General features: G+C 36.0%; 1 protein-coding gene across 2 annotated transcripts in view; it reads left to right on the top strand.

Moving 5' to 3' along the window:
• The window catches only part of LOC127524964 (collagen alpha-1(XIX) chain), a 204,256-nt gene that overhangs the window by 44,741 nt on the left and 132,513 nt on the right, over positions 1-27,002 (top strand). For both annotated transcript variants that reach the window (XM_051917062.1, XM_051917061.1), the window contains exons 10-14: positions 10,933-10,986; positions 17,175-17,210; positions 20,824-20,853; positions 23,421-23,447; positions 23,758-23,811. In XM_051917062.1, the coding sequence (XP_051773022.1) occupies positions 10,933-10,986; positions 17,175-17,210; positions 20,824-20,853; positions 23,421-23,447; positions 23,758-23,811 (201 nt within the window). The remainder of the gene's footprint in view (positions 1-10,932; positions 10,987-17,174; positions 17,211-20,823; positions 20,854-23,420; positions 23,448-23,757; positions 23,812-27,002) is intronic.

A 27,002-nucleotide genomic window follows, 5' to 3' on the forward strand; every position in this document is an offset into this window, starting at 1 on the left:
ATATGAGTAAATTTGGAGTAATTTGCGCGTACAGGAAATACGCGCAAACTACAGGAACGCTGTGGAATCTTCTGGACTCCCTTCTCTGGTTTGTCTCCAGTATATTTCATAAATGCTAAAGAGACTAAATGGCCATATGCCTAACAATAAATATTTATTTAACACGTGTCCGCCAAAGCATTTATAACCAACTAAAAAAAAATGGCAGACGCTCTTCTGAAAACGTCCAGCTGGTGGCATTTGTGTTACTAGTATCTCATTTTGAACAATATTACTGAATATAAAAATGCAGTAACCAGCAATATTAACTTCTCCATTGTTGTTCAGTATTTATAGTAAACCCTTGTTGTAGTATTTGTCCCACCCCTCCTCCACTGGACGGCTGGGTAAAAAGTGACACTGACGAGTGCTGCGTTTTACCCAAAGTTGAACAGTTTTCAACTCTCAGTTTTCAACTCTCAGCTACAAAAAAAAAAGAACTACTATGGTACATAGTGCATCAAAATGCAGTGTTTGCCAAAAAGGGCACAGAATGTTTGAATGTTTTATGCACCATTTACCCGTGGTCGGGAGCAAGTGTAAATTTCTTTCGTACCAACTAACATTTTGAAAAAATTTAAATTTTCATGAATCCAAAAATTTATGTCAGAACAGCTTTATGAACGGTTTACACAAAAATTCGTTCTGTTTCATGAATGAGGCCTACTGTTTGTTTTTTTTTTTTTTGTTTTTTTTTCAGCATCATAAACTAGGAGTGCACAAATGATTGGGAAATTAAAATTTAACATTTAAATTTTAAAAGTGCATCTCAAGACCCCTGCATTCTGTTCCATTTTGCTTTTTGAACACAATAATCCTATACATCGTATATGACGAATAACTGTACAAAGAGAGAGGTTGAACAAAAAGCCCTTATATGGAGATGGTTTGGGGGTGTATTATGCTAATTTCTATGCTAATTTCTAGCTATAGGCATGCTCAATTATCTAAAATGATCCATATTCGTCAACATCAGAATGAGGGTATTTGTGCATGGCTAAAACAAATATACATAAACACAAAGTCAACTTTATTTTATTGTCTATTTAAATTTATTATGGTCTGATTCTAGTGGAAGATTTCTTGAAACTTTTCTGTACACAATTAGTGTTTATTAGTGAAGTCAGTTTCGCATTTGAGAGTTAACATTCTTTTATTTTTGAGAATTTGTGAATACGTTCATATTTCATATTAGTTTTTTACTCAGAGATGCTTTATGGCAGATGTATCACACCCAACTTACATTGAAAATAGACATATATCATCTCTTCATAGTACACAGCTGTGAAATGATAATTTTTTGCCAGTGTTTTACACAGTTTGTTGAGACATCTGGGCAGAGGCGGTGTATTCGGTGTAGTGGTATTTACGTGACGTCAGTGTGAGAGTTGCAATTGTTTAAGAATGTGAGTGTGCAATATCAGATATGAGACACAAAGAATACTTTGACATTTCCTTGGGAAAATCCTTTCTACAGTAATGAATGGCCATTTCATAAACATGATTGGCAGATGGATTGTAGATAGCATCGGCCAAGACTTCTGAGCTACTCCCTCTGAAAAAGGCATGCTTGAATGGATATGCGAGAACAGATAACTCTCTAGGGTGAACAAAGCTACCATCAACTGCTGTTTGAAAATCTGCTTTCTTTTCTTAATATAATGGAGGCTTTTTCCAAACTTCCCTCATTAAGTATGATTGCCCTCGATGTTGAAAAGTCAGAACTTTCCAGTTTCCATGCTTTCCTTTGCTATGAACTCCTTTCAAATCACACATTAATTGAGCAATAGCCTTGTTTTATACAGTATGTTGACTGCAGGCAGCCAGACTGCTAGAGTATGTGTGGACTGATAATTTATTTATTTATTTTTTTTTTTGATATTCTGCATCTAGATATTTGCTAATCCATCCTAGTGTTAAAATGTGCAAAGATGGTGCAAACAGATTGAGCATTGCACAAAACCCTAATTTAGTTTAGTCTACGTTACGTACGTTTGAAACTTAATGAACATTATGGTTCCGATTCCTTCAACTACTTGCCAGATGTCAGGGTTCAAAAATAAGGCTAGACCTCTATATTGTACTTTTTCAGTAATGTACATGCATGTTTATGCCTTAAACAATTTTTTTTAAATAAAGTTTTTCATCTAGATAAAATTAGATTCATCAGATTAGAGGCTAGAAGTTTTTGTCCAGATTGCAAGGATGATTGGTTACTTTACTTAAAGCCTATATATATATATATATATATATATATATAATGAAATGCACCTTATAATGCATTGTATCGTCTCATGAATAATTGTAACCACCTTTATAATACACTATAATACTGATCTATTCGTTGAACACACCTTTAGAAAGTATAATGCTTTAAAACACATGACAATTATTTATGAAAATATATAATGCATTATAGCTTATATTAGGAATACCTTTATGATGCTTTATATACATAAAGGCTTTAAAGGGATAGTTCACCCCAAAATTAAAAGCCATCCAAGCTGTATATGACTTTCTTCTTTTAGATGAATACAATCTGAAATTTTAAAATATCCTGGCTCTCCCAAGCTTTATAATGGCAGTGAATGGGGGGCCTGATTTTGAAGCTAAAAAAAGTGCCTCCATCCATCATAAAAGTACACCACACGGCTCCAGGGGGTTAATAAAGGCCTTCTAAAGCGAAGCGATGGGTTTTTGTAAGAAAAATATCCATATTTAAAACTTTATAATCTAGAATAACTAGCTTCCGGCAGATGGAATTTTTTAATATATCTGTGTTCGTCTGAAAGAAGAAAGTCATATACACCTAGGATGGCTTGAGGGTAAATAAATCATGGGGTAATTTTCATTTCTGGGTGAACTTACCCTTTATGTAAAGTGTTACTGAATGATTTGTGATGTTGTTTGTCATCAATTAGAATGGGTTGAAAATTACAAATTGGTGAGTAATATTTTGTCATGAAAACCATAATTTCCCAGTTTATTTGCATATAATTATAACAACAAAATACTATTTAGCTGAAAATACTTTTGTGAAAATGATACATTTTATACTAATAAATGTTCTCAAAATTGTTATAGTTGAGCAAGCCATATATAATCAATTACTCATTACACAGATTCATAAGCCATACAAAAACCACATAAAAACTTTTCAGTTTGGCTTTCAAGATTCATTTCAAGTCAAGAATGGTCCAGTTGAGTCACTGAGTGAGTCATATGAATGATTCAAACTGATAATTAATGTGTTTAAAACTGATTTGACCAATTCAATCCAATAACTCGCACGTTTGTGAGTCTGACTAAAAGAATCAACTCATAAGAATCATGCATTTGTGAATCAAACTAGTTGTGCTGCATGTTTGTTGTGTTCAACCTGCGAGGACACTGCAAATGAAATATTGATCTGATTGTTCTATTAATCTCATAAACTGTCTTGGTAGTATTTTGTGGCACCCATTCTTCGTCTCTCATCACACTCAATTCAGACTGCAAGGCCACAGCTCGGCTAAAACGTCATTTCTTTTGCCATGCTGCTGCAGATTCAGTGTGCGTTCTGATGCTGTGTATTCATACTTTGATCGTAAGGGTGAAAAGGGAGCAGCCGAAGAGCCCGACCCTGTGTTATCACCTTGGAAAGATGTACGAAACTTGATCAATCTACTATATCTAAAGACATATGGCATTATTCACAGAGTCAAAATGTTCTAATGGCTGGCTAATTTAAGTCTTTTAAAGTCAATACCTGATATCTGAGGCCCACGGGGGTTATGTGAGAATGTTTAGAATGGAATGTGCATGACGCCTTGTATCACTTGTCCGTTGAGACACTCGGAGCATAACATGGCGTGTTAGTTACACTATCCTTCAGAATATGACAGGTTACGTGTAGCGTTAATATAGATGTCCTATGCTATGAAAGGATGCAAATTTGTTTTCAATACTTGAATAGCTGAAGAAAGCATTTTTCATATGACATGCTGAAAATGTAGAGTTCAGCGTTATCTATGATAGACAGATATCACTGGCAATGGTGAAGCAGCTCAGCATGTTTTCCAAGTGAAAGTTTGATTCAGATGGTATCGTCCTGAGCTCTACTACAAACATTTGTAGCAATGAATCGCTGAGCAAACGGAAACTTGCAAAAAGCATTTCCTGGCGTAACCCTCTTGGCATTTGTGGCCAGCGTTTGAGATATCTCTGTTACTCCACTGTATCTTGTTCCAAAGGTCTTTGAAGGCCTGCCATTCAACATATCAACAGTTCTCTCTACTTAAAACATGCGCGCCCCTGAGACAGACCGTGTTCGTTTTTCCTGATAAGAATTTGAATTTGAGTTGTAAAACCGCTGTGGAAACAAGTCGCTGCATGTTTAATGTGTTTTTGAGAGGTGTTATAGGATGTTTATTATGTCTGTGTGTGTGTGTGTGTGTGTGTAAACATGTCTGCAAGTCCCTGTGTGTAGACATTGACCAGATTTGCACACTTTTGTACACTCAAGTCACTTTTAATTAAATGGCATCTCCGAACAAATTATACTAAAGCTTTTCTCAGAACTAACTTTTATTATTTTTGTAATTAATTGGTGTGAAATTAAAGGGTTAGTTCACCCAAAAATGAAAATTCTGTCATTAATTACTCACCCTCATGTCTTTCCAAACCCGTAAGACTTTCGTTCATCTTCGCAACACAAATGAAGATCTTTTTGATGAAATCTGATTTCTGTCCCTTCAGCTACGCATTTGAAACTTTGACGCTTCAAAAAGTTCATAAAGAGATCGTAAAACTAATCCATATGAATTGAGTGGTTTAGACCAAATTTTCTGAAGAGACTCAATTACTTTATATGATAACAGTTTTAATAGGCTTTTACTCGCATATAAACACTGATCAGCGAACATAAACAGAAGTTCAACCAAAACTGCTTGAAGTGCGAGAACAAAAGCTCAAACATGCTGTGTAACACATGATAATGAACCTCATTGGTTGATGAATGTTTATATGTGAATATAAAGCCCCGTTTACACTAGTGCATTTTTGTTTTAAAACGCATAACTTTTGCTACGGTTACGCCTGTCGTTTACACTACTCCGGTGTTTTCGACCCTCGAAAACAGAGACTTTCGAAAACGCTGCAGACCCTGTTTTAGTTTGAAAACGCTAGGGTTGCGTTTCAGTGTAAACGGACCAAAACGGAGACTTTTGAAAACGATGGCGTGGCTGCCCACATTCGCTTTGCGTATCTTTGATGACCGTGTAAACATGGAGACTGAACTGCAATCTTTGCTGGTTTTGTTGTAATTTTTAGCAGCCACTGTGCAGTTACTCTGCATTTTTTTTTTTTTTTTTTTTAATACTGCAGCTACCTACATGTGCAAGAGGCAACTGTTTACATGTGTACATGCATGCCCAGTGTGCATGAACACTCGTGACATTTTTGGTCGTTTAATGTAGATGGAGTTCGTTTCTGAAATGCTGTGAAAACGCCAGTGTAGACGAGGAACGTTTTCATTTTAAAACGCTGTTTTGAAACGAAAACACACTAGTGTAAACGGGGCCTAAGCCTAAATTCAATCTGTTCATTATATGATCGTGTCTCTTCAGAAAATTTGGATTAAACCGCTCAATTCATATGGATTAGTTTTACGATCTCTTTATGAACTCTTTGAAGCGTCAAAGTTTCAATTGCATAGCTGTCTATGGAGGAACAGAAATCTCTCATATCTCATTAAAAAGATCTTCATGTGCGTTCCGAAGATGAACAAACGTCTTATGGGTTTGAAACGACATGAGGGTGAGTAATCAATGACAGAATTTTTATTTTAGGGTGAACTAACCCTTTAATTAATTTACTTATTTAGTTAGTGGAGATTGTTGGGTAGTAACTGATTACATGTAATCTGGATTACATAATCAGACTCCAAAAATCCAAAATTAGATTATATTACATTTTAAAATACTCATAATCAGACTGCAGTTACTTTGATTACATGATTACACTATTCTCACAATGGCAGTAAATTTTTCATAATTCATTGATTCTTCTTACTACTACTTTTTTATCTTTTAAATTTTCCTTTCTGAAAAAGCCTACTGCTTATATGTAAGCAATAAGGTACGAGAGGCTGTGCTGTATCGTGAATAAGTCACGGCTGAAGGGCGTTGTTAGGCACGACACGAAGCGGAGTATTAAATACAAATATTAAAGCCAAAAATATGTATCAATGCAACTTTCATGAAGTAAATTTCACTAAAAGCGTTCCTTCCTCTGGAAAAAAAATAGTCCCTGACTGTGAACAGCAACAGAAGTTACATTATTACGCCATTAGACGGCGGCAAAGACTGTCTTTATGAGTGTGTCAGTCAGTAGTGAAGACTTTTACATTGAAAAGACTGAATTGTAGTGAACACAAAACAAGACGCAACTGAAAAATGCTTTGACTAGCGCTGTCAGTCACGGGAAAACCCCTTAACTATTAAAAGGACAAGATAATACATCTGACATTTAAACAGATTTTTTATTATGAACATAGGACTGACCTGAAGGAAAATGCTAAATCTGAATGCAGGTAATAAACTCGCTCAATCGATCTCTTTCTCACAATACTCTTGTACATAATACAGTAAGCTTCAATGAACAATATCAATTGAGAACAAACAGTTTACGTTGCTAAGAGTGGTTGCTAAGGGTGTTGTGGAGTGATACACAGAACCGTTGGGTGAAGCGGTCATAGCCGTGTTTTATCGTGACTAAAACACAGCTATTGACCAACCAGAATCAAGGACAGGAACTAACCGTTTTACAAATGTTCAGAAGGTCTTCCAGGTTTGTAAAATTACACACACAGAACAGCCACTAGTCATGTGATTAACACTGAAAACTGAGAGTCACACAGTATTTGATCAGTGCATTTACAGAAAACAAACACTGCAATGTAATAAATGTAATAAATGGTCAAAAGTATTCTAAAAGTAATCAAATGGTCTAGTATTCAGATTATATTACCTTAAATGTGTAATGTAATGGATTACGTTATTTAACTCCAATTTTTGTCATGTAATTTCGAATCAGTAACAGACTACAATTTGTAAGTAATCTACCCAGAACTTTTAGTGGATGTGTATGAAATCATACAGATGTCATAGCTGAATAACTGTTTCCATTAGATTTTTTTGTCTATTGTTTTATAATTTGATCAATTCAAGCCTGTTTAGGTAGAAATAGGCTTCCGTAGAAGCTGTTCATCTTTTTGGGAAGTGTTTTAAGTGTGCTAAATTTCTTTAAAACAAAATGAAAGCCATTTCATTAAATATATAATCTGATATGATTTATATTCATACATTAAGAGTGGCTTCAGTGTCCAAACACTTTTTGGGAATGCTGCGTGTGCCTCTGTACTGGGAAGATGCCAGATTGTTTTGTGACCTGGCCTGTTCTACAGCCAGGACGCGCTGTGCTATACATAATTATCAGGCAAGTGAGCAGCATCCCTGCGGCATTTTGACCTCACGCTGATGTGATGAGACCTGAAGAGGGACACAGCCCTGATTTTAACCCATCCTTCACCTCCCCGCTTGTGCTGAAATGCCCAGGGCAAGCAGAGGCTAACTATGTAGTCAGTCTCTCCATCCTCACTCCCGAGGTTGGAACAGCCTGTAGGCCTGGAGCTCAAATCAAGTCTCTCTGAAAAGGGCCAATGCAGCTGTTCTTAACTGGGGCCGCTCTCGGGGAGGTGGAACAACAAAAGGAAAGGTGCACTGGTTCCCTCAAGGAGTCATTAGATTCTGCCAAAAGCAGGACGGGAGCACTCTCTCCAAAGACCCCTCTGAACATACATCATTTAAGAGCAGCCACAGTCTAACCTCCATCATGCCGTCCCAATGTGAGCTTCACCTCCACCTGCGTTTTCACAGTACTGCAATCCTGATCAAGTTCAAGTGTTGATTTTTACTTGCATATACCTTTTATAGCTCCAGTCAAAGTTTGGTCTAGAAACGATAGGTGTAGAAATGTAATCGCTTGCTGGTTGATGATATGTCGGGAATGGAAATCTCACTTACTGACGCTGCACAGAATACACTGAATACTGCCTATTTTCTTCAAATAGTAAGTGAAACAATAGGCATTATGCAACAATAAATGCTTTAAATTGTAGCATGCCACATTGTTACATGAGTTTTGCATGTGAGTGGCGGCAAGTTATCTTAAAAATAGTTATTTTGCAATTTTAATTAATTGGTAAGTTTTCAATAAGATCTCATTACTAAACGTTAATGCCTTAACTAACAATGAACAATGAGCAATACATTTGTTACAGTATTTATTAATCCTTGTTAATGTTTGTTAATAAAAATACAGCTGTTAATTGATGGCCTAATTGTTAGCTCAGGTCAGTTAAATAACATTAATGGATACAACTTGATTTTAATAATGTATTAGTAAATATTGAAATGAACATTATCTAAGATTAATTAATGCTTTCATAGTTCATGTTAACTAATATTAACTAATGGAACTTTATTGTAAAGTTTTAATTTGTACTTTTGTATTAAATGTAATGAATTTCTGTTCTATCTGTCGTTCTATCGTTCGTTCTTTCTTTCATTCGATCGTTCGTTCTGTCGTTCTGTCTATCGTTCTGTCTGTCCTTTTGCCATTCAATCATTCTATCTATCGTTCTATCTTTCGTTCTGCCGTTCTATCTGTCGTTCTTTCTATCTATCTATCATTCGTTTGTTCGTTTATTCGTTTGTTTGATTCTTCATTCTTTCTTTTGTTCAATCATTCTGTCGTTCTTTCTATCGGTCGTTCGTTCGATCGTTCTATCGTTCGTTCTTTCATTCGATCATTCTATCTACCGTTCTGTCATCCTATCGTTCTGTCTGTCGTTCTATCATTCTATCTGTCGTTCTATCATTCTATCTATCGTTCTGTCTGTCGTTCTGCCGTTCTATCTGTTGTTCTATCTATCTATCCATCTATCGTTCATTCGTTTGTTTGATTGTTCATTCTTTCTTTTGTTTCATCGTTCTGTCGTTCTTTCTATGGGTTGTTCTGTCGTTCTATCGTTCTGTCATCCTATCGTTCTGTCTGTCGTTCTATTGTTCTGTCTGTCGTTCTGTCATTCTGCTGTTCTATCTATCGTTCTGTCGTCCTATCGTTCTGTCTGTCGTTCTCTGTCTATCAGTCATTTGTTCGTTCTGTCGTTCTTTCTTTCGTTCGATCGTTCGTTTTGTTGTTCTATCTATCGTTCTGTCTGTCATTCTGCCATTGTATCGTTCTATCTGTTGTTCTATCTATCGTTCGTTCGTTTGTTCGTTCTATCATTCGTTCTTTCTTTCGTTCGATTGTTCTATCATTCTTCTGTCATTCTATCACTTTATCTATCGTTCTCTGCCGTTCTGCCATTCTATTGTTCTATCTGTCATTCTATCTATCTATTGTTCTATCGTTCTGTCGTTCTATCTATCTGTTGTTCTGTCGTTCTATCTATCGTTCTATCGTTCTTTCTATTGTTCGTTCTGTCATTCTGTTCTATCGTTCTGTCTTTCTATCGTTCTATCATTCTATCATTCTTTTGTTCTTTTGTTCTGTCATTCTGTCTGTCATTCTATGTCTATCTGTATCTGTCATTCTGTCTGTCGTTCTCTGTCGTTATATCTATGTAGTCATTCTGTCTGTCTGTCTATCTGTCTGTCGTTCTATCCATCCATCCATCCATATCTGCCTGATCAGTTGGCAGGTGTTTGCATGACCCCAATTAGCAAGCAAGTGTTCTCTTGCAATTTCATTGGCTGTTGTTCAGAAGAGTGCAAGAGAATGGGAAGTACTAAGATTACATATCTAAAATGAATATTCTATTTTGAATAACACTTTTTTTTTTTTTTTTTTTTTTTTTTTTTGTAAAGCTTCACTATCATCATTCTCACAGAACGAGTCTCATAGTAATACAGCTGATGCAAAAGAATTCAGATTTACGCATCTTATTTGTACTGATCTTGTTTTATGGAGACAGGCTCCGGATTAGTGTTCTCGTGACCGAGCTTTCACTCAACTGTCTTGACAAGCTTCGCCATCATAAGAGTAAATTAGTCGCATCTCTATCCGCGAACTCCGAGACATGATTAAAAAAAGGGCAAGGCACTCATCTGAGCCTAATATAATTCAGTATTAATAGTCTCACTCGAAAGCTTAACTAAGACAAATTGCTGTGTTTTGAGGGCCAGTGTTCCCTTCTCTCTAAGTACCCTCTGACTTATTTCAGAAATCTCTCTCTGTGTAGCTGCCGGTCTTGATGCGTCACACCTAACAAGAGTTGCTGTAAATTTAACCTGTCAATACGTGTCAGGCCTCGTTTATCAGCCACCTCTTCTTGGCCGGTTTTCCCTCCCTCACCTTCTTGTATTCCTCTTTTTCCCCCACTTGTTCTCTCTCTGTTGCTTTTAAGCACTATGACTTTTGACTTTGCCTGTGGTTTTGCCTTATCTCCAATCAGATTCCCCCTCACAAAGCTCTAGCTGGCAGGTGATGGGAATTCTAATCCCAACTCCAGCCGGAGGGCTTGTGAAATAGAGTGTGTTTTTGTATTTTTAGGGTGTGCAATTTGTGCAAATCATTCACTAAAAAGTGCAGAACTAAACAGATTTGTCATGTAAATGAGGCCACATCAACACCTTGAGACACTCATTCTCGCCGCTTCGCCAAACACATACAGCATGATTTTACTAAAAGATGGCTGGAGTGGCTCCCTGCTGAATTCTTAACTTGGAGGAAGTCAAACTGATACATTGTTCACTGACTGGAAAGATTTCCCCTAAGTTGTCCTGTCAGGATGCTGTGAGGTAGCAGACTCTGTGATTAAACTGGTTTGTGTTCATTGTGTCTCCTCAGGGTTTGAAAGGGGATCCTGGACCTCAAGGCCTACCTGGTCTCAAAGGTGATAAAGTAAGTTGCCCTGCCAGTTTGATTTCTTGTAACAACCTTTACAAACTGTAGCACAGAGAGAGATAGAGGCAGAGTATCTATGATCTTAAGGATGTTTTTCAGTCAGTGAGCTTTCCAGAGTTTCTACTATACATAGAAAGCCATAGTCTGTATGTGTGCCATTTGAAAATTTTCAATATATTTTTATTATCATTTTAAAGTTTGAAAATGTCACTGCTAAACTTTTGAAAACTCATATTTTTCCCAATGTACCAGGACCATAACTGCTAAAGACACCTTCAGCCCAATATTCAGATTAGCAGTCAGGTATTGGAAATTGGTTTCCCATAAATTTGTGGTGACAGCCTTGTCAATAGTTATTTGTTGGAAGTCAAATATGACATCAGAAAGGTCAGACTGTTATTTTTGTAGGAGAAATGTCTGCATAATAGGTTTGAACAGAAAATGAGGAGCAAAGATGAAGTCTGAATTTTATCAGAAACCTTTTAATACTTTTAGAAAAAAGTACAGAAATTATACATTTATGGTAACACTTATGGGGCGTTCACACCAGACGCGACTTGCGCGAATAAATCGCGCTATTCATTCGTAGTTGGACGCTTGAACATTTTGAGTTTACTCGTTTCATTCGCGCGTGAAATTCACTTCACAACAGACGAATTCGCGTCATGAGAGGGGCTTCTGCCAGACGGCTCCAGTCTCGTTTCTGCACACTTCCTCTGAATAAAAACATCAACTCGTCAGCGGGAAAGTAGTTGTAAAATACGGCGAATAAGCTCAATTTGCCGGCTTTAGCTAGCTTGTAGTCTCAAAATATATATATATATATATATATATATATATATATATATATATATATATATATATATATATATATATATATATATATATATATATCTCAAATTGAGTAAAGAACGTTTTTTACAACTTACCAGATTGTCCGACCTCCTCACTCACCAAGCAAGATCCTTTTTATTCCTCTTTCTATAAAAGTATGAAGATGTAGGCCTATCGTACAGCGACGATGATTTTGTCCTCCATTGTTATTTCGGATTTCTGCCTCCTCTCGCTACGTCGTAATCACGTCACTACTAACATTTACTAATACATTATTAAAATCTTGTTAACATTAGTTAATGCACTGTGAACTAACATGAACAAACAATGAACTATGAACTGTATTTTTATTAACTAACGTTAACGAAGATTAGTAAATACAGTAACAAATGTATTTCTCATAGTTAATTCATGTTAGTTAATACATTAACTAATGTTTAACTAATGAACCTTATTGTAAAGTGTTACCAATATTTATTTGTCATTTATATTATTTATGTAAATTTTTTTTTTTCTTATTCTGTATATCCCATTAAAATGTAATGATGGTGAATGGGACATTCATTTGCTGATTCAGATTAAATTTTTGTTATGCTACCGTTCAAAAGTTTGGAATCTGTAAACTTTTTTTATGCAAGGATGCATTAAATTGATCAGAAGTGACAGTAGTAAAGGTGTAAAAAAAAAAATGTTTCAAATAAATGTTCTTTGAACTTTATCAAAGAATCTTGAGGTTTTCCCTAATATTAATCAGCACAACTTTGATGATAATAATAAGAAATGTTTCTTGAGCAGCAAATCAGCAAATTAGAATGATTTCTGAAGGATCATGTGACACTGAAGACTGGAGTAATGATGCTGAAAAATGAAGCCTTCTATCATAGGAATAAATTACATTTTTAAAATATATTTAAATAGAAAGCGGTTACTGTATTTTTATATAAAAGCAGCTTTGTCGAGCATAAGAAACTGCTTTCAAAGACATAAAAATTCTTACCAATGCCAAACTTACATTTTTATATATATATATATATATATATATATATATATATATATATTATAAAATGTGTGAGTGCTGTCAATCAATTACAAAAAAAAAATCACATTTTTTCTTTGATTAATTGCGCTTAATCACACCTAACATTAATTTAAAAAAAAATATATTTTATATTGTAATAACTTCACATTTAATCTCCGAATTAAGGCAGAAAAAAACATGACCGTATATTTTAAATATTTGATCTAACAGGTAGAATATATATATACCAAAATTGACAAAAGTTATCAAACACTTCACAGTCTTCACTGCATGCATTGTAAATTAAACATAGATTAATCCTTATTAAAGTTATAAAAGTTATTCACTCATGAGCAGTGAGTGATATTCTCTTTTTTTTTTTTGTTGTTTGATTAACAGACAACAGCAGCAGGTTTAGGGGCCGTTCACATATCGCGTCTTTTCCGCGCACAAGTTATTTCAAATGTAGCCGTGCGGCAGGCGCGCTCATAATAGAAGCAATGCGGTCGCGACGTGCATGTGGTGCGTTTTCCAGGTGCATCGAGATGAAAAATTCTCAACTTTTCAGAATGCCGCAAGCGCACCGCAGGTCATGTGACAAGAACCAACCGATCAGCTCCGGCCTTTCCGTAACAAAACATCGAAAGCTCAGCCGAACAGCTGATCATAGCTGTACAGGGTGGTTTTTATATCTCATCTCCATAAATATATCTAGTAGTAAAGCTAATGCAAGGGCTAGAAATCAATTTATCCTTTGCTTAAACTTCCTACTCCTTGTGGAGAGCGCAGTTTATGGTTGCATAGCAAGGACAGATGCCACGGGAGCGCAAGCGCTTTGGAAAGAAGGAGAAAGCGGTGCAGCCACGCTTTCCACATGTTTTTAGACGCGATATGTGAACGGTCCCTTATAAGGCTGCTGTCACTTTAAGACCTGACGCACATGAGGCGCATCTGACCCTCATCCCATTTCCTCACAACTTTTTATGTTCATTTTAGACTTCAGAACTCATTTAAGTGAGGATACTCGACAAAACGGACATTTTGGCGTGCAAAAAGCATTTGCATAAATAAGAATATGATCGTATAATGTAACTCAAGCTAATGGATGACGGAAAAAACGGATGTTGTGTTAATATTAAATTTAAATATTTTTAACGTTAACCTGAAAAAAATTAATTGCATGCATTAACGTGTCAATTTTCACAGCCCTTATAAATGTGTGTGTCTGTGTGTGTGTGTGTGTATTTTCCACAGCCCTTATATATGTGTGTGTGTGTGTGTGTGTGTGTGCATTTTTGTGACATATCAGGACACAAATTTGTATAATGATATAGGTTTTACAAGGAGAGGGTGACTTATGAGGATATTACCCCATGTCCCCATTTTTCAAAAGGCTTATAAATCATACAGAGTGAGTTTTTTGAGAAAGTAAAAATGTGCAGAGTTTTCTGTGATGGGTAGGTTTAGGGGTAGGGGTAGTGTAGGGCCATAGAAAATACGGTTTGTACAGTATAAAAACCATTACGCCTGTGGAATGTCCCCACAATTCACAAAAACAAACGTGTGTGTGTGTGTGTGTGTGTGTGTGTGTGTGTGTGTGCGCCATGACTACTGATTGTACAAGGAAACAATAATTGATAATGTAGCTTATATTGCTTGTGTAGCATGTAGTAAATGCCTCAGTAAACCAGGCACATGAAATGCTGCTCAGTTTTGTGGGATGGAATCAATTTTATTACTGGAAGTCACGTATATGGTGACAGGGAAAACTATAATGTACAATATGATGAACAAACAAGAAAATGGAAATTGTAGTGAGACTTTATAATAGTGAGATTATATGTAAATATTAAAGGAATGTTTCAGATTGCAAACAGGTTAAGATCTATTGGCAGCATCTGAGGGATGCTTTTTGATTAATAATTTCAACTCATTGCTAAAAACGATTATGCATTGAAGCATATAGGACAAGGCATTCTAGAGGGTTTCAAAGTAGAAATGTGAAGCTCATATATTTACATTCAATGTTTAATTATGTTCTCAGATATTTTATCGTCTTAAATTATTTTTTTCTCACCCTAGTAGTGTTTTTGTTTGTTAGTTAAATCTTCCTAAATTTTTATTATATTTATGCTTAAAACAGTAATAATAATAAAACTTAATTTAATATATTTTGCAGTATATTATGCAGTTTTAGTAAACAAAAAAAAAAAAAAAAGATTTAGAAAATAGTTTTTTGCTGTGTTCGCTTCAAGTTCCAAGTGCCTTGCCCCATAGACTGTCATTTTAAGTGCATCACTGTACTGTAAACACAATTTATGTTTGTTGTTACAAATGTATTATTTTCAGCATAATGGCCCATGTGTCACAGATGCTGTTGATAGAACAGACAGACCTTCACAGCAGGGAAGCTGTGAATTCAGTGAAACAGAATGTAGAAGAGAGCTTCTTGCTCTGATATCTTATTCCCCAACCCCCCGTGCACACAGACACACACAAGGCCCACAGCGGGACTACTTTCCAAACAATAGATCAAATGTTATTCTCTAATTAGCTACCATATTACCCATTGTCTTTTACAGTATTGGGCTTCTTTGTTTGCATGTGTGCGCACGTAATTGTCAATGCAGTGTTTTCAAGCCTTGAAGTTCTAATGAGCTCCTCTGCGTTAGAGCAGAGAATAACTAGCTTCTTTTTCATCTCATCTCCCAGTCAGACAGAGGGAGGGAGGAAAACCGTTAGTTTGGATTGAAACTGACAGTAGGAAAGACACGTCACGCTCTTCAAACATAGAATGACTCAGAATATCTTCAAACAGGCCAGCTTTAGGTGTTCACAACTTTAGATTTCAGCAAACTTTGAAGTGGAGTTTCTGTGGATTTAAATTGAATTTGTGGAAAGCTCTGCCTGTTTTTGTCAAAGGGGTTTTAACTTAAACTGATGTATCTGCTTGTATTTTATAACCTTGACTATATGAAAGTACTTTATTTAAGAGCAGATAAGCACAGAGGAACAGCAGGTTGTTTTATTTTTATGAATATTTTTCAGATATGCCTAACAGAATTATTCCTAAAGGAATAGTTTTCCTAAAAATGAAAATTTTGTCATCATTCTACATGTCGCTCATAACCCGTATGACTTTCTTTCTTCTAAGGAACACAGAAGAACGTTTCTCAAAAATGTGGAAAGATTTCCTCTTTTGCATGAACTATTCCTAAAATAGATCAGCCTGAATAATTATTTGGAAATGAGTAGAATCCCATAGTATAGATCATTTTAAAAGAATACTTTAGCGCAAAAAACTTACACCAAACTTCGCAACAAACTTCCGTATTCTGTAAAACAGGTTGCATCACTTCTGGTCCAGGTCTTTTGTATGTGCTTCATTAAATATTGATCTGTTTTACTAAAGATGCCTTCAAAAGAAACCACTTAAAAAATGGTTAGTTCACCCAAAAATGAAACATTCTGTCATCATTTACTCACCTTGAAGTTGTTCCAAACCTGTATGAATTTCTTTGTTCTGCTGAACACAAAAGAAGATATTTTGAAGAAAATGGGTAACCAAACAGTTGATGGGCCCCAATGACTTCCATAGTATGGAGAAAAAAAAACACTATGGAAATCAATCAGGTCCATCAACCGTTTGGTTACCAACGTTTTTTAAAATATCTTCTTTTGTGTTCAGCAGAAGAAAGAAATTCATACAGGTTTGTAACAACTTGAGGGTGAGTAAATGATGACATAATTTTCATTTTTGGGTGAACTATCCCTTTAAGATGAGCATAACCGATATCCATAGCATATGCAGATTAATATCTGTTTTTTAACTTTTCTTCTTCTCACTAATATTCGGATATTAAAATTGAATAAAATGCCAACAATAAAAATAACTAGCTAGGTTACCATAAAAGTCTATAGATATTGGCATTGGTTCATACTGCTGTTAACACTTTCTTCAAAAAGCGGATATGATGAGACCTGTTTTCCTGTTTGTTTGGTTGACGTTCGACATGAAGCCTATTGCACAACACTGAAATATTTGATTCTGATTGGCCAATCGTGGCAAACTGCGGTCAGATATTTTTGCATAATCGCCGCTAAACTGTGTAGTAAGTGGCATAATGTAAAGTTAAAGCTGATCGTTAACACTCTATAAACCCCTTCACACCAGGATCCTGATTTAGTTTGTGATAATGATCTGTTAACTGTACGTTACCATTTGCACTTCATCTCATTCTGTATATTTTAGGAACAAAATGTAGCTCTTTGGACATCTGCTTATATTTGAACAAAAATCACTCCTCTGAATTTGATTGTTTCTCTGTTACAGGGGGAACCAGGCCAACCGGTTTCGGAAACACTGTCGGTATGTATCTCAATTCACCCTGCTGCAATGCTGCATGTCATTTCAGAGCTCAATATTTTGAAGCCATATGAAGACCCATACGAAGCATGATATGCATAAGCAGCATTAAGCACTGAAATTATATTTATGGAGTCTTTACTAAGGTTTTAAGGAATGGTTGACACTTTCACAGAAGTGAGAAAGGTGCTCAAACAGGGTGTTATGTTACATACAATTGTTATACAGTAAGAAATACAGGTGAACAAAATTACTTTTATTGACCTCAGCTTTAGTTCCATTTGGGTAACTGTCAGTTTCCATGATCCAATCAATACCCGAATCAATTTTTTTTATGCTATTTTACTGTCAAATACATTAGATTTCAGAAGTACTATACAATTCAAAAGTAGGATTTTTTTTTTCTTTTTCAAAATTAATACTTCTATTCAGGATGGCCTCTTTATATTGATCAAAAGTCACAACGAAGACATTTTATAATGTTACAAAAAAATTCTATTTCAAATAAATGCTGTTCTTTTGAACTTTCTATTCAAAGAATCTTGAAAAAATGTATCTTAGTTTCCACTAAAAAATATTAAGCAGCACAAGCATTTTCAACATTGATAATAATAAGAATTTTTTCTTGAGCACCAAATTTGCATATTAGAATGATTTCTGAAGCAGTTTTTCTCAACCAGTAGGTTGTGACAAAAGGCATTCACAAGCAGTGTTGGGGAAAATTACTTTTAAAAGTAATGCGTTACTTCCTAAAAAAGTAACTAATTGCGTTAGTTACTTTTTATGGAAAGTAATGCGTTACATTACTTTTGCGTTACTTTTTCTCAGCTAGGCTGGGCTGTTTGTTTGTTTTTATAAGAACAAAAAGGTTCCAATTTTGTCAAATATCAAGGCCCTTTCACACCAAATGTGAAATGAATAAGCCTTTGGCTGAAGGAAATGCAAATTCACGCCTGTACAGTAGAGGGCGCAGCTCAAACAAACCTTTCAGCTGTGCTGCCATTCTGAGTCTCTTTAGTCTAGAATAATCATCATGTTCACGCAGCGCACACAACGCCTCTGCACGTACTCCCGATTTCTCTTAACATGAGGACAGGAGAGCTGTCAGTCAAAAAAATGGGAAAACCAAGTAACTTGCGTTACTTTTGTTGTTAATTTAAAAGTAATGTTACTTTACTAGTTACTTGAAAAAAGTAATCTGAATACGTAACACGTTACTTGTAATGAGTTACCCCCAACACTTTTCGCAAGACCATTTTGAGTGGGTCGCAGAGTGTGTAGTCAAAGAAACAACAACAAAAACTTTATTTCTAAACGTTTTTCTGTTGTGAGACTTTTATTTTGAAAGACATGCGTGAAAGCTGTTGACTCTTCTGCAAAGACTGCTCAAACGCGTTTTCCATTCCATTGTGCCATTTCTATTGTTTTTCTATTTAAACATGCTAGACGGACGGTTGACCGTTGCGCTTGCGTCTCGTGCATGGAACAGCATTCTAAAAACATGGTGCTCAAGTTAAAAGAAGTCAGGGGCTGTTCACACAGAACATGTTTTTCCATTCCACTGCACTACTTTTCCATTATTTTTAAATGTAAACGTGCTAGACAGACGACTTTAACCGTTGTGTTCGCGTCTCACAAGTGTTGGGGGTAACGCATTACAAGTAACTTAAGTTATGTAATCAAGTTTACTTTTTCAAGTAACTAGTAAAGTAAGGCATTACTTTTCCAATTTACAACAAAATATCTGTTACTTTTTCAAATAAGTAACAAAAGTTACTTTTTCACATTTATTGACTGACAGCTCTCCTGTCCCCATGTTGAGAGAAATAAAGTGCAGTGGTGTTGTGTGCGCTGTGTGAACATGATGGTTATTGTAGTTCTAGACTACATGTGAGCATACATTTACTCATCTCACTTGCACGGAAACATTCAATGTTCCTCAAAATGAATAAAAACAGTGAAATGCAATCTCAGAATTTTACGCAAACCTGTAATAATTAAACATATTAAATTACACAAATATACTTTATGTATTTAATCTCACTTTATTAACCAATGTCTTTGCTGCTGACCTTCAATGATCTATTTCAACCACACTAATGAGCAAAAATTACTTTAGAGTAGATTTAGAAACAAGAGTGCTGAACTTCCTTCTCCTGTATCCTATTCTTCTTTTATCCAGAATGGCAGCACAGCTGAAAGGTATGTTTGAGCTGCTAAGTAACGCAATTAGTTACTTTTTTAAGGAGTAATGCAATATTCAATGCATTACTTTTAAAAGTAACTTCCCCAACACTGTGTCTCACATCTTTTGCAGCGTCTCGCAAATGACACGGCATTCTAAAAACGCAGCGCTCAACTTAAAAAAAAAAAAGAAAAAAAAAAAGAAAAAAAAAAAAGAAAAAAAAAAAGGTGTCTCTAGACCTTGTTTTTTTGTTGTTGTTTTTTTTCATTCCACTGACCTCTGTCTCACATTGTCCTGATTCAGTATCTGCTGTCAGATGAGATGGTGTCAGGCTATATGTGAGTGTCATTATTCTAACATTATTTTTGCAACTTGTTAGGTTAAAATTACTGTTAAAATTACGACGTTAAAATGCAACGTCATAGTTACGACCCCAAACAGTATTGAAAATGTGTTCTAAGAGAAGTTTCATGTTGATTTTAATAGTATAAACACGCCATTCGCTTTCTTTATCTTCACAACTAAAGCAAATAAAAGTCAAAGGAGAGCCAGCACATGATCACTCAGGGCCCAGGGGCGACCTGAACAACCACACTGTGAAGGTTAGACATAGCTTTCAAGCAGGGAGCTAACAATTCAGCACCTTATATGAGGGACACGTCTGCTACGTCTCATAAAACAACAGTGGGATGTATGTTCTTTGTGTGTTAGGATACAGTACCACAGCTCTGCCCCTTTATGTAACCTAAACAGCAAACTAACCCCAACGGAACTGTATCGGGGCAGTTATTTACTCATGCTAATTTTACATTTTATGAGGACAAGCAGGAATACCAGGGATGCAAACGTGAAAGCCGACAACACACTCGCCACATCACCACTCCCACTTGTAGTCAAGTTGTAAATCGTGTAGTACAAAAACATTTTAACAAGCTTTAGTGGCTGAAATTCTTTATGTATATACAAATAGCTTATAGCTGACATTTCTGATTTTATCAATGTTTCAGGTTATTTTATATTCTATTATGGATCTTGCCAGTGTAGACATCTGTCGTTCTTATTTACGGCCTCTAACGTCACAGGCCGTCTCTCCCCTGTTACATTTTGACAGTTTTAGGAGCTTTTAAAGCTCTTGTTCTTTGACTTTCACCAGACACTAGGAGTGAATGGCTATTTTTGCAGCTGTTTCTAAGATGTGTCAGTATTTTCGAGGATGCCAGCTGAAAGATAACACCACACTCTGCATCTGAAAGGCCGTCTGTATGTGTCTTATATACATGTGAATGGTCATGTGGTTTGTCCTTTCACTGGGTCATGTAGTGTAAAGATATCTTGGTTCCTGACCTTTGTTTTAACAGTATTAACAGCTGAAGTTAATTGCCGTCTTTGTTTGATGAAACGTGTTAAAATTTCCCTTCTGCTTTCTCTTAGATTGAAAAGCAAGCTCAAAAAGGAGACCAGGTAAAAACATGTTTCATTTTTGTATTCTGAAACTGAATGCCAGCACACTTTTTTTTCATGAGAATGTTATTACAGTGCTTGTAAGGCAGCACTCACTACTGATATCCTTCGTTCTCTGCATTTTCCTGGAATTTTTGATGATTCATAGCAAAGGCCTGTTGCCTTTTTTCCAGTGTCTTTAATTAAACACAACTAGAAATGTCAGACTGCTTCTGCTGCTTCTTCAGATATCTCTGTAGCTAATTTAACTAGAACTGCTTAATGTATTGACTTAATTAAAATATATATATATTTTTGTAGATAATTTCACCATAACATTTCCATTCAAAATTGTTTGATCTCTTCTACTTTTTACTATCTAAAAGGCAATATTATGTTATGTAGTTCATGTTCACAGAAAACATAAAAATGTAAAGTGGCAAAGCATCTGCAGCATGTCATTTAAACAGAACTAAAGCCTAAATTTACCTAAAACACTGTTTAACACTATTCTGTTGCTGCGTTGCAAGCACTGGCATTTCCAAATTCAATTACACCAATTACACTTAGTTAAAAGTTTGAGGACAAGGTTTTTTTTAAGAAAGTAGTACTTATATTCAAGGGTGCATTAAATTGATCAAAAGGGATAAATCTTTTACAACCTTTTTAAATGTCTTTTGTAACACTTTACAATAAGTTTTCATAGTTAAAGGATTAGTTCACTTTAAAATTAAAATTATCCCGTGATTTACTCACCCTCAAGTCATCCTAGGTGTATATGACTTTCTCTTTCAGACAAAAACAATCGGAGTTATATTAATAAACATGCTGATGCTCCCAAGCTTTATAATGGCAGTGCTCAGAAACCACCTGTGTGAAGCTCAAAAAAGTGCATCCATCCACCATAAACGTACTCCACACGGCTCTGGGGGTGTTAATAAAGGCCTTCTGAAATGAAGTGAAGAAAAATATCCATATTTAACACGTTATAAAGTAACGGCCATGAGGATTATACTTGCGTCTAAAGTAACTTTCGCTACATACTACTGGTATTATGCTACGCTACGCCATGATGTACTACGCTACTTCCTACGTTATATGTTGCATAAGTTACACTTTAGACACAAGTAGAATCCGTATGGCCGTTTGGCAGGAAGCTAGTTATTTTAATTTATAACGTGTTAAATATGGATATTTTTCTTACACAAATGCATCACTTCGCTTCAGAATGCCTTTATTAACCCCCCGGAGCCACGTGGAGAACGTTTATGATGGATGGAGGCACTTTCAAACAGGTGGTTTCCGGAGCATCAGGGTGATTATTAATATAACTCCGATTGTGTTTGTCTGAAAGAAGAAAGTCATATACACCTAGGATGGCTTGAGGGTGAGTAAATCATGGGGTAATTATCATTTTAAAGTGAACTAATCCTTTAACATTAGTTAATTACTTTAGTTAATATGAATTAAGAATGAACAATACTTCTACAGCATTGATTAATCTAAATTAAAGGGTTAGTTCACCCAAAAATTAATTACTCACCCTCATGTCGTTCCACACCCGTAAGACCTTTGTTCATCTTCAAAACACAAATTAAGATGTTTTTGATTAAAATCTGATGGCTCAGTGAGGCCTCCATTGCCAGCAAGACAATTAACACTTTCAGATGCCCAGAAAGCTACTAAAGACGTATTTAAAACAGTTCATGTGACTACAGTGGTTCAACCTTAATGTTATGAAGTGACGAGAATACTTTTTGTGCACCAAAAAAACAAAATAATGACTTTATTCAACAATATCTAGTGATGGGCGATTTCAAAACACTGCTTCATGAAGCTTCGAAGCTTTACGAATCTTTGGTTTCGAATCAGTGGTTCGGGGTGTCCATCAAACTGCCAAAGTCACGTGATTTCAGTAAACGAGGCTTCGTTACGTCATAAGTGTTTCGAAATTTCAGTGGTTCACCACTGGGGGGGCGTGACTTTGGCAGTTTAATACGTGCTCCAAACCACTGATTATTAACTAAAATTAACAAAGATTAATAAATACTGTAACAAATGTTTTGTTCATTGTTAGTTCAAGTTAGTTAATACATTAACTAATGTTAACTAATGAAACCTTATTGTAAAGTGTTACCATGTCTTTACTGTTTCATTATAAATGGTGTTTTTTGAACTCGTATTCTTTAAACTCCTATTCTTTAACGGAAAAAAAAAACATGTATCACGGTGTCTCTAATATATTAATCAGCAGAATTGTTTTCAACATTGATAATAATAAGAAATGTTTCTTAAGCAGCAAATCAGAATGATTTCTGAAGGATCATATGACACTGAAGACTGGAGTGATGATGCTGAAAATTCAGCTTTTTCACAGCAATAAATTATATTTTAAAACATATTAAAATACAAATGTTTTTTAATTGTAATAATATTTCACAATATTACTGCTTTTACTGTATTTTTATCAAATAAATGCAGACTTGGTGCACATAAGAGACTTCTTTCAAAAACATAAATCTTACTGACACCAAACTTCTAATTATATAGATACTCATAATGTTAAAAATCTTTTTTTTTTTTTGCAGGGTTCCCCAGGAGTTCCTGGAGAAAAGGTAAGCGCTTCAACAGCTTTTTTATAAATTGAATCATTTTATTATTTTTTTGCCTTCCTTAACAAAGTTCACCCATGAGTTGCGAACATGCCGTTTGAACATCTGTCTCTCAGCACTTTAATAAGCACCGACATGTAAACCCATCCAGGCAGAGCCAGCTGCTGTTGCTCATATTCACATCAATGTTGCTTCTGGATCTAACCATGTTTTTGAGGGCAATTATAATCCACAGACAGTTGGAAGTCTAGATCCAGACTAGCCTGCAATGCTTTGAGAACTAGAACCCTGATCCTTTACCCATCTTCCCCAGGGAGATGCTGGCCTGCCCGGTCAACCAGGAGCACCAGGAAAAGAGGGCAAAAGGGTGAGTAAACCGAAGCAGGTCGCTGCCTGTGTGGGCTGAATCCATGTTGCAAATGTGTTTGTGTGACCGACCCATCAGCGAGACAAGCCTTCGGGAGTGACCCGGCAGCAGCTGGAAGGAGAAAAAGATCGGCGAGCTCTGTGTGGGCCTGGTCTCACGGGAATGACTCTGAATATTCAACTGTAAAGTCAATCGTAGACTGACAGCACGTATGGCCAACCCCAGCAGGAAGCAATCTCAAGGGTGATTTACAGTTCAATCATGACATGCTCGAACGTATTGAGAAAATGATACTGTTTCATTATTGATTTTATCCTTTGTTTCTCAATGCCATCGGTCAAGGGTTAAATTGTTGCTCTGCTCACAGCCCGAAAAGCTTTATGGGAAATTTGACTGCCTGCAACAAATTGCAGTTGCGTGTTCCGCTTATTTGAATTACCTAAGCCGTTGAGCCATTTCACTAGAGGCACGCTAACACCTGTTAACGCAAATGTTATCTCGGCTCCTCGAGTGGTTAATGGTCCTGAATGCCGTACAGTTGTTTCTCGACTCCCTTGAATGTGATAAAAAGTATTAAAAATGCATGCCACTTAGATGGAGGAGAATACTTGGGTCCGCCGCAGGGACTGTAAGCGCAGCATTAAGCCCATTCAACAGAATGAATGAATATTTATTATCCACTGCAGTGGTGTTCACTGGAGTGTTATCATGACACTGTTGGGTATTTTCAGTTCAGTGATGGATTGAGTGATGCACCGTGCCATAGACATCTGGATTTTGTCCACACTGGTTGGGAATGTTTCCACTCGGAATGGCAGAACAATTCCCTGTTCAAGTCCACAATTGGTATCTGTATTCAGGGCAAGAAATAAGGATTATTAAAGGGGGGGTATCACACAAGGTTTCTGTCAATCTCATGTTAATCTTGAGATTAATCTATAGAGAAGTAGTGCATCCTTCATATCTCCAAAAAGTCTTTAGTTTTATCATATTTATAAGAGATACATACGCTGTACCGAGTATTTCCGAAAACAGCCGAGCGCCTGGAGGTGTGCTGTGTGAGCGGAGCTAAAGAGTGACGAGCACGTGCAGCTTTTGCGTAGCGATCGTCTGCAAGCTATCAATGGTCAGCTAAAAAAATGTATTTAAACACACACAATACACCATCGCATTATCCCTGGATAACTTTTGAATCACTATAATGAATATAGTGTATAGTGAATGATGAATAATGAATTATGAATTCACTACGTTTGTGTTGTTTACATTATATGCACTTAGGCGCCTATTGCCAACAAAACAGACATTTGAAGCAGTTTTACTCAAAACCTGCGGTTCCGACTCATGACCGGGATCATTACCGCTGTGACCGCTCCTTCTTTCAGTTTCAAACGATCTGTAAATCCAGCATAGAACTGGGCCTTGTTTATGAAACCGTAAGCGCCGAACCTCGAGCAGCCACAGAAAAACACGAGATATTCTCCATTCATTTTAACCAATAAAAAAGTGATTGCAACTATCAGTTTCTATAATTATTTTAATAACAAATATCGAGAGTGCACAATGTAATGCTTGAGCACAAAACTCTCAGCTCCTCTTAACTCTGGGTTCTTTGGGAAGCAAGGTTATCTTTCTCTCACAACCAAAAACACACTTCTTTGGTGACGTTGTTTTCGTGAAGTCCTGTAATAGCGCTGCCGGCGACTTCCGTAAAGCCGAACGTGCGTTGATGGGCGTGCTCTTGCTCTATCGCTCTGGTCGACGTGTGCGCGCGCTCTTCCTGGAGAAGTGCCCGTACAAGGAATTCTGACCTTTCTGATGTCACACAGGCACATACTCAAAAAAAGGCCGCAAAGTTTATGAGGATTTGGAAGAGTATTTTTGGCACAAAAATGTCCAACTTGTGTTTTGAAACTTTGGCCATGTTTAGCATGAGAATCCAACTCTTTAACAGTGTAAATAAGTCAGAATACATGAAATAGCATTATACCCCCCCTTTAAGGATCTATTTTAATTTTATATTTATTTTTAAAAAAATGTTCTTTTTGTTAAATTAATATACATTTTAAACATTTTATTCCAATTTTTATTTATTTTAAAATGAAAAACTGCTAAAAATTAGAAAGATAGGAGTTATACAGCTATCTAACTCCACATAAATTCATTAGTCACCATGAAATTGATTTTTTTAGGGAATATTGCAGTATTTATTATAAATGTTTTATCTGTGCACATCATTTCTTTATTTAAATTCATGTGCCCTTGTAATCTTTGATCCCTTTTGCTGCACCATCTCTTCTCTTCTTTTCCCTGATGATGTGTTTACTGCCGCAAGGGCGGGATAACCTGTCACTCACATGAGATCGACCAATAGCAAATGACAACCATCCAACAATCCAATCAAATCCCGTCCTATGTTTTTTCTTGTTTTCCTCAGATATATGTAACAAAAGGGAAGAAAAAAATATCGTAATTTCTGTAATTTTGTTGAAAAACTATAACGAAATCATTACGAATTTGCAAGGCATAAAAAATGGTTGTACAAGATCAATGAATGTAAAATTTTGTGACATTTCTGCCATCTGGCCTGAAACACTGTCAAACTAGCCCCGGGCCAGCAGATCCATCTTTATTGTTGAGCTCTGCTATTATTAGTCTTGAATATCCAGACATTTGGCATATGATCTGGATCTGGTGCACAGTGCAGAAGAGACCAGCCAGAAGAACCAGGAAGAGCCATTTTGGCTGACATGTAAAGCGACCATACCACAAATGAAAATTTGTGTGGATTTGTATAGATTTAATAAATTTAATTTAATTTAATACATTTGTATAGATTTAATCAGAATTGCTGTCTTTCCAGAATTCAATGATAATTTTTCACAGATAGCTTTAAAGGGATAGTTCACCCAAAAATTAAAATTATCCCATGATTTACTCACCCTCAAGGCATCCTAGGTGTATATGGCTTTCTTCTTTCAGACGAACACAATAAGAGTTATATTAAATAATGTCCTGGCTCTTCCCAGCATTGTAATGCCATTGAATAGTGTTTTTGAAGCTCCAAAAAGCACATCCATCCATCATAAAAGTAATCCATATGACTCCAGTGGGTTAATAAATGCCTTCTGAAGGGAAGCAATGGGTTTTTTGTTGTTAGAAAAATATCCATATTTAAAACTTTATAAACT

Source organism: Ctenopharyngodon idella, chromosome 13 (genome assembly GCF_019924925.1).
Source record: "Ctenopharyngodon idella isolate HZGC_01 chromosome 13, HZGC01, whole genome shotgun sequence".
NCBI classification, from domain to species: Eukaryota; Metazoa; Chordata; class Actinopteri; order Cypriniformes; family Xenocyprididae; genus Ctenopharyngodon; species Ctenopharyngodon idella.